The sequence below is a fragment of the Antrostomus carolinensis genome, unplaced genomic scaffold, assembly GCF_000700745.2.
Source record: "Antrostomus carolinensis isolate BGI_N321 unplaced genomic scaffold, ASM70074v2 scaffold8795, whole genome shotgun sequence".
Classification (NCBI taxonomy): domain Eukaryota; kingdom Metazoa; phylum Chordata; class Aves; order Caprimulgiformes; family Caprimulgidae; genus Antrostomus; species Antrostomus carolinensis.
In genome coordinates, this window is record NW_010317038.1 from 1 (window position 1) to 8,692 (window position 8,692).

An 8,692-nucleotide genomic window follows, 5' to 3' on the forward strand; every position below is an offset into this window, starting at 1 on the left:
CAAGATATCCGGCAGCAGGGGGGTGCGGGATCTGCCAAGCACCCCAAAACAGGAGCGAGCCTGGGCGACAGACATTTACCAGTGGCTCCCATGTCCCTGACAGTCTCTCCCAGGCGCGGCTCAGGCACCCCCGTGCCAGGAAGGGGGTCCGAGGGAGTGGGGTATCCCCTCATTATCTGATGGAAGCATCGCTGGGGGGGTCGCGGTCAGACTCCTCGCTCTCCTCGTTCGGGGCTGATTCGCTGGTGGAGGCTGGGGTGAAGGCAGGAGACTTTCTGCAGAGAAGAGTAAAGGGCTGTGGTCACAGCACTGCCCAGAGGGAGGGAAAGGACCCATTTTGGTGTGGGTAGGGGGCACCAGAACAAGGATCAGAGAAGCTGAAGTGCCCTTCTCGCGATCCTGGGGCATGCATGGGTCCGTGGGAATCCTTGGTTGCTAGGGAGGGTATCCCAGAGGACACCAGCCAAGCAGTACAGAGCATGAAGAAGGGCTGGGGGAGCCTGCCCAGGGCAGGACCCTTCCAAGACATGTGAGGCTAGGGGTGAGTGAAAGCCACCCTGGGTCCCCAACCTGGAGCCACCTTGGCTCCACACCTGTGGGGACCCATGCGATGTCCCTGCACAACAGTAGCTCCTCTCTCCATCAGGGGTGGCCAGCTTCACCCGTCAAAACTGACCCCCGTGCACAGCCCACCTTCTGCAGAGGTGGCAGCACAACCTGCGTGGAGGCTGATCACCAGGAATCCAACAGCCTCTAGGAACTACTCTCTCTCCACAACAGGGCAGGGCAGGAGTACCACCCTGTGCTTCAGCTCCCACTCACTACCACCCTGGCTCCAGTCCTTGCCCACAGCATGGGTATCTCAGCCCTCCCACTGAAGCTTACCTGTCCCCAGACTGGGTGATGAGCCGTCGGCAAGTCTCCATCTGCACGTCCAAACCTCGCTTCATGCTGCACATTTCCATGTACTCGTGCAGGTGCCGGTTCATGTCGTTCTTGGCTGTGGCCAGCTCCAGCTACACAAGGGAAAAGGTGCAGAGATAAGACCAGGGCATGGTGTGCTGCAGGCCAGGGGGCAGGTTCTGCCCCCCATTACCAACTATCTGCTCCAGCATGGTGTCTCCCTCCCCCAGGGACCCATTCCCCCATTTCACCCCCTTCTGTGCCACGTCCTCCGCAGTTCCTCTTCCTCCTACCTCTATTTGGTCAATGGTTTCCTGGTACTCCTTCTCACGGCTCTTGAACAATGACTCCGTGTCCTTGATCACCTTCTCCAGGCTGTCGTCCTGCTGTTGGGGAGAGCAGACGGCACGTTCAGAGGCAGGGAGGTGTCCCATGTGAGGAATCAAAGGCAAGAGAGAGAGAAATCAGAGAAAGAACTGGCAACACTAGGAAAAGAGGAAGAAAGATAAGCAGTGTAGTATAAATAAGGCACGAGTCAGTCCTGCCAATGCCAAGTAGAGAGACCCAGGACCTGCCACACCAGGCAACGAGCACGTCAGCCCAGAACGAGCCCAGCAGTGCACAGAAGCTTTGGAGAGCACAGACTGTCCCCAGGCAGCATGACACACCCCAGGGGACTGCCAAGGGCTGATGATGTGGGATGGCGAGGGCTTTGGCCAGAGGTTGAGGCCTCTGTTTGGGCAGCTTTGCTGCAGAGGGGGCAGGTGGGCTGGAGAGCCCGAGCAAGGGACCACCAGAGACCAGCCCAGCCAGAGGAGGTCTTGTTTTCTGGGAGGGCTGGGGCTCTCCCCGTGAGTGTGGGCATATCTTTCAGGTTTGTCTGAAAAGGAGACCTTCCCAAGGATGTGGCAACATATTCAGGTAGAGAAGATGGGGTGGAAAGGGGAAGCATCTGTACAGGCCTGCAAGGGATGTAGGGGCTGAAGTCTGGTCTTTGAGGGAGCATCTTCCCAGGCTCAGGCAGGACTGAGTGTCCCAACCCACGTCTGGATCCCCGAGGGGACCTGACACCACGGTTACCTCCCCCTGCACCTCTGCAGCTGCAATGGCGTAGCCAGAAAAATCCTCCCAGAGGAGCAGCGTTTCTTCTGTCTCCTCCCACGTGAGGCTGTCACAGTCATCTTCAAAGTCATATTCCCTCCTGGGGACAAGGGAACAACACGTCAGCAGGCAGCAGGAAAACCCTGGCAGGCAGGGCAGGTGGGGGGCTGCAGCGGCGCCAAAAGCCTTGCCCCTGCTCACAGCAGGGTTGCAGCTCCTGGAGGCCTGGCCAGGGTGAGCTCAAGCATGCCCAAACCCAAGAGCTGATGGGGAAGGGGCTGGCTTTATGGTCAGGAGCCCTGGCAAATTCAATTAGGGACTCCTGAAAGGCGGGAAGCAGGGTCAAGAGCTGGACCACCTCCCACCCATGGCATGGGTGGGCTCAGGTGTCCTGGGGTGACCCCACTGCACCACAGAGCACAGGGTGTACGTGCCCCATGGCATCACCTCCCATCTTGCCCTCCCCTGGGAAGGGGAACTGCAGCCCATCCCTGTCCTCCCCATCCCAGGCGCTGAAGCCTCGCTCGACACCAGCGGCAGAGTGCGGAGCAGCCGCACTCACAGCTGGTTCAGCATCCTCTGCATTTCCTCGTTGATACTCATGGCCGTGGTCTCGTCCTCCTCTTCCTCTTCAGGTTTTCGGGAGGCATCACTCTCTGACAGCGAGGTGTCCTCATCGCTGACCTGCTTGCGCTCCCGCTTCCGCCCCACCGAGGCTGGGACCTTAACGGGAGACAAGTGCAGAGACTACAGAAACGAGGCCGGGTCCAAGGTCAGGAGCAGGTAGTTGGGAGGAGATGGAGGGGAAAGGAATGGTGGAGGGACAGAAAGGCATGGAAAGAGAGAAAAAAAGAAAGAAAGGAAGGAAGAAAAGAAAGAGAGAGAGAGATGGGCTCATTATGATCAGGTTAAAGATGATGCAATGGATAAAACATGGTTTTAGCATTTTCTAAAATTAAAACTAAGCAACTAAAAGTGGAATCTATGAATCTGATGAGAAAAAAAACAATGTGGTTTTATTGCAGGGAAAAAAAAAAAAAAGTCAAACCACCCACCACCCCAGTCCAGAGACAGGGAAACACAGTGACAGAAACAGGAAAAAAGAGACAGAGTCTGAAAAAATGTGAAATATGTCAGTATTTACAGTCCGACCTTATTTATAGCAAGTTTAAAATTTGTACACTTTCCCAACTGAATGGAACTAACCAGTTGCTTCTGTAAGGACAAAGAGAGCGAGACAGAAAGGCAGCGACATTGAGAGAGAGAAAGGAGACAGAGACAGAGAAGAGAGACAGAGAGAAGATGACGGAGAGGGGAAGGGGAAGGAGAGAGATGGAGTTAGAGACAGACACTCAAACAACTCGTCTCCCTCCTGCAGCTGCTCCCCTACCACTGCGGGGTCCCCGGGCCCAACACAACAGCTCAGCCAGGGGTTGAGGGGACTCTCGATGCCCAAAGCAACATCTGGAGCTTTCCACCTCCTCTCCGCACCCTTTCGCCTGGTCCTCCCAAGAGAGACAGAGAGCACGGGACTACAAGGAGCGAGGGTGACCAAGTGTCTCCCCTAACAGGGGGCTGGTGGTGTCTCTTCTACCTTCTTTGGGAACTCTCCTCCCCAGAGCCAGCATCTGAACCTGGGGCAGAAGCAGGAACTTCTCACCTGAAACATCTTGATCATGTCCTCGCAGTTCCGCTGCTGTGCCACATCGCACAGCTTGGCAGTGATGTCAATGCGCCGGCAGATGTCCATGTCCACCTTCATGGCCTTCTCCTGGATCTTAGTGTCCAGCTCTGTGATGTTCTGAACCCACAGCACCACAGGAGGAGGACAAAGGAGGAAGATTAGGCAAATGGCAAGCAGAGCCCCTGCGTTCCCCTCTGTGCCGCAGGACTGCATCCACACTTTGCTCACTGCATCCTGGACCAACCCCACCAGACCACCTCTGTGCTGGACATGCCCCACCAAGGTCAATGGCTTTAAAATGGATTTAGACCTACTGGAACAAGTAGGACGGCTACGAGGATGATCTGAGGGTTTGAGTACCTCTCTTATGAGGACAGGCTGAGAGAGTTGGGGCTGTTCAGCCTGGAGAAGAGAAGGCTCTGGGGAGATCTTACAGTGTCCTTCCAGTACCTGACGGGGCTCCAGGAAGGCTGGGGAGGGACTTTTGCAAGGGCAGGGAGGGACAGGGAAAGGGCTAATAGCTTTAAACTGGCAGAGGGGAGACTGAGATGAGATATGAGGAAGAAATTCTTTCCTGTGAGGGTGGTGAGACACTGGCTCAGGTTGCCCAGAGAAGCTGTGGCTGCCCCCTCCCTGGAAGTGTTTAAGGCCAGGTTGGATGAGGCTCTGAGCAACCTGGTCTAGTGGAAGGTGTCCCTGCTGATGGCAGGGGTGTTGGAACTAGATGAGCTTTAAGGTCCCTTCCAACCCACACCATTCCAAGATTCTAAGGAACTGCTTTTCTCTGCAGCCCCATCGCTACCAGGTGGGAGAGGGGTTAGGGACTCACATTGCTCATCAGTCCCTTGAAGACAACAAGCTCTGCCTTGAGCTGCTCCACCTTCATGGCCAGCTCCTCCTGGCAGGCTTCAGCCTCCTGGGCTTCCTGCCCCGGGCAGAGGGAGATGTACAAATCAGCATCAGTGCAGGGCAGCTGGATTGCAGAGGAAGCGGGGGGACAGCGATGCTCACCTCCTGCAGCTCGGTCACCCGGTCCTGAAGCTGGACACGCACCGTGTACTCCTCTTCCCATCTAGGGAGACAAATGCGCTGGTCAGATCCCACCAGCCTGGCCTCGCTGGCTGCTGGAGAGGAGGGAGCAGCAGCTGCTCACCCCAAAGCTATCCGAGAGGGGCTGATGACGGCACCGGGGCGGGAAGGAGAACATGCCCAGGAATGCATCACCGCTTGTTTCCAGACGACAGCAGCTGCCAAACGCCTGTTAGTCCCCCTCGGCCGCAAACCCTGCCCCACCACGCTCTCCTCTGGCCCCACTGTGGGCTGGCCAACAGCTGCCTGCTCCACGCCGGGGGGAGCTGGGGACACCAACCACTCCATGCTGGAGCTGGCCCATGGCCCAACACAGCCCACCAGCCTCTCCATCTGTCCCCAAGCCCCTTGGCCTCAGGTCACATTAGGTTCAGCTCCAACACCCCGTAACAGGCGTGCAGGTATCGCAGAGTTGTCCCCACCTGCATCGTATTTGTGTCCGCATTTGTGTGTCTGCAGCGTTCAGGCTGTCCAGAAGCACAAAACCCAACCTAATACCAAACCACATCACAGTGTGCATGGCCTTCTCAACATGAAGGGCTGCTCTCCTGCCTGTACCAATGCAGAGGGCTGCCCCACTCCGGGCCACGCTACCCAGGCAGGGGCACAAGTCTCCTTGGCTGTCCTGCCACATAACAGGTTGGTTTAAAGAACACTGTTTCATCCTACAAGGAAGCAGGATGGATTGTCCAAGTTTATACCAGCTTGGACAGTGGGTACTGTATCAGGCTCTGCAGCTTTGCAAAAGGCTGAGCTGCAAGGTGCCCGGCCTTGCTATACAAAGACACATCACCTAGCAATTATTGTATTAAATTTCACTGCATGAGATCATCATCTTGGGCCACGCTGCGGTCTTGGCCCAGTCCATGGTCTGTTGGGAGGCCACCAGGCTGTACTGCTCTTTGCTAAATGACTATCCCATCACAGAGCAGACGGGCTGGCATGTGCTGCGGTGCAGCACAGGGCAGGGCTGCTGCATTCTTACCCGGCTCTTGGCTCTTCTGGGAGAGACAGATTTCTCCGAGAAAGCAGGATTTCTCTGGGAAAGCAACCAGAGCTGGGCTCTGCCTGGTGCTGTGATCTCTGGTTTCTATTTAATGCTTGCAAGCACCAACTCAGGCGCTATGACCCTGCACAAAGATGTGACAAAAATGTCTCCTCTCACTTACTCACACCAAGTTTAAGAAATAAATGCTAAAGTCTAGGAGACCAGAAAGCATATGAAAAGCCCTTGCACTTGTTATCTTGGGGTATCAGGACAATCTAATGACATGGGAGAGTCCTGGATTAAGAATTTCTAAGTTCTTAAGGCTGGTAATGCTGCTCCTTCCTCAAACAAGGAGAAAGCATGCAGTCCTCTCGTCAGTGTTGACTCCATAGCGCAGCCACAGAAAGGGAATCAAAGGGGGTTCACATGCCTTTGGGGTAAGAGGGAAACAAAGAGAGAAGGAAAGAGAAAGTTAAAAGGTAGAATTGCCCTTATATGGGAACTGTTTGAACAAGGCTTCCCTCCCTGGGGAGAAAAATGCCTTCCACCATAAGAAAAAATTTTCAGCATCTTTCCTGGCATGACGTTTCCTCTCTTTTTTTGGTCCCCGCCTCCCTCCGGGTCTCTACATAGCCCAGACTTACTGGGGAAGTACAGCACAGCTGCAAATCCTTGGCAGAATTTAGTTCCTGCCAATACTATGGAAGATAAGGACAGATCAGATAAACAGCGATTTAAAAGCAGGAGGGAACAGCACAACCCACAAGTGACGAATCTGCACACCCATCCATTACCAACCCCTCTCCTGCTCTCCTCCTGCCTGGCTCCTTCTTCCCTGCTCCCTCCTGCAATGCACCACTCCTAATAATAACCTGCCTGCAGCACCATACCCGCAGCTGCCGTCAGGTCGCTGCCCCGCATAACCCCACGGTCGCCGGCACACGCTGAGGGGAGACCTGCGTCCTTCCTGCACTGTCACAAGGCAACAGCCTGCCCAAATGCACGGGGACATGATAAAATGTGATGCTGTCCCTTCAGCCCCCACTCCCCAAGGTGTATCCCCTCAAGAAGTTCACTCAGCAAAATAAATCAACCCCCCCAGCATCTTTAAAAATCCTGTTGACTGCAAAAGTCGCCGGGGTGCCTTACCCAGTGCTGCACTGTTGGCGTACGTCGGTGCTGCGGAGCACCCTTGGGGCTTGAAGCTGCACGTTTCCCTCTCTTGCCATAGCTATGTTTGAGCTTCACCTTACTGGTGAACACCCTACAGCCTGGGGCACCTCCTTGGAGGGCAGTTACAACAACAAGAGACCTTCTTGCAGCCTTTCGATATATAAAGAAGGCTTATAAGAAAGATGGAGAGAGACTTTTTACCAGGGCCCTTAGTGACAGAATAAGGGGCAACGGTTTTAAACTGAGAGCAGGTTTAGATTGGACATAAGGAAGAATTTTTTTACGATGAGGGTGCTGAGATACTGGGGCAGGTCGCCCAGAGAAGTCGTAGATGCCCCATCACTGGAAGTGTTCAGGGCTTTGAGCAACCTGATCTAGTGAAACCTCAAGGCAGGGGGTTGGACTAGATGATCCATAAAGGTCACTACTCACCCCAAACCTCCAGCGTGTTCTTGCAGCATCTAAGATAAAAACTACTTGGGAACACAGATGTAGCACACAGCACAAACCTGATGAGACGCTGGTCTGTACAACACTCACAGGCACCCTTTGTCCCTCTCTGGGCCACCTAGCCTGTGTCTGCTCCTCCTGAGCGTGGCTCCTGTGAGCCTTCCTCCTGCTGCTGCATCTCTTCTCATCCCTCCCTATTGCCCCCACACCCCTCTGAGATCCAAGACTTGAATTTCAGGCCCTGCCTGAAATATCCAGAGAGAAGCTCCTGCTGCTGCACTGCTCCAAGTGCCATGGTGAGCACAGTGGCAATGCTGCCCCAAAGAAAGCACAAGCTCAAGCACCCAAGCCACGGGTCAGAGAACCAGGAAGTCCTGTGTTAACACTGACATTTTCCTCTGCTCCCAGGCAAGTGGCAAAGGGATGACACCGGCCACACTGTCCCCGGCAGCAGATCACAGTCTGCCATGGCACAGAGGTCTCTGCTTCTGGGGGATATGAGCGTCAGCCCTCAGCACGGGGAAGGGTGTGGAAATGGGATCCTCCTATCCCGTTCCCCCACTCAGGACCTGGTTGCACCCGTCAGAAAGTTCCCAGTGCTGGAAAGGGTCTGGGGGTGGGGTCTGCTTTCCCCCAGCTCCTGGTAACACAGTCCAAAAATAGATCCCAACAACAACATTGGCCTGCGTCACCTCGTGGTACCCCCTGCTCCCTTTGTCCCACCCGCCTCCAGCCTTCTCCAAAGCCTGCTTGCCGGAGTGGGACAACCCCAAAAAGCTCTCCTTTCTCCCAAAGTTTCAGCAGCACCGACAAACTGAACTCAGTGCTGGCTGACCCACTTCGAGTGGCTGAGGCTCAAGAGCTCCAGGCCAAAAAGGTGGCTCCTGCTCCCCACGATCTGATCTGAAAACACAAGGTAAGGAGAGCTGCTGACTCCTGGCTTAATAATAAAAGGCCTGAGGCACACGTGGCAAGGGGTGGAAAGAAGAGATGCCAACTCTTCCTTTCCACATGCCTTGCTCAGTGCTTTCAGAGCATCTGACAAGAAAATCTGCTCAGCCAAAGCCTTCTAAAACCAAAAAACATAAGGTGTCACCTTGGATCTCCAGCCTTGATCTCAGCACCAGAGCCCACAGCTGTGAAGCACAGGTCAGTGGCATGGCTCCCGTGGACAGCACACCCCATTTTGCTCCTTTGGGTATATAATCAGTTACTAAGTGCTTCTAAAGCATCGTAAAGTGACTTTTCTTCCACAAAAAAAAAAAAATATCAGTTGCTCAGGTGGTGTCAGTCGCCAGTGACAG

General features: G+C 54.7%; 1 protein-coding gene across 1 annotated transcript; it reads right to left on the reverse strand.

Moving 5' to 3' along the window:
• Positions 1–172: 172 nt before the first annotated feature.
• On the reverse strand, positions 173–5,065 carry IFFO1 (intermediate filament family orphan 1). Its single transcript, XM_010168441.2, has 10 exons — positions 4,842–5,065; positions 4,700–4,760; positions 4,518–4,613; positions 3,665–3,805; positions 3,211–3,219; positions 2,567–2,727; positions 1,984–2,104; positions 1,197–1,289; positions 886–1,016; positions 173–275 (listed from the first exon to the last, which is right to left on the reverse strand). Exons 1-10 carry the CDS (start codon positions 5,063–5,065, stop codon positions 173–175), a joined length of 1,140 nt encoding a protein of 379 aa, XP_010166743.2.
• Positions 5,066–8,692: the final 3,627 nt, after the last annotated feature.

Coding starts and splice junctions, on each gene's coding strand:
- IFFO1 (XM_010168441.2), bottom strand. CDS start 5,065: ATGGAGTGGTTGGTGTCCCCAGCTCCCCCCGGCGTGGAGCAGGCAGCT. Junction 1,290..1,983: donor CTGCAGAGGTGCAGGGGGAG/GTAACCGTGGTG, acceptor TCTCCCCAACAG/CAGGACGACAGCCTGGAGAA. Junction 276..885: donor ATCACCCAGTCTGGGGACAG/GTAAGCTTCAGT, acceptor TCTTCTCTGCAG/AAAGTCTCCTGCCTTCACCC.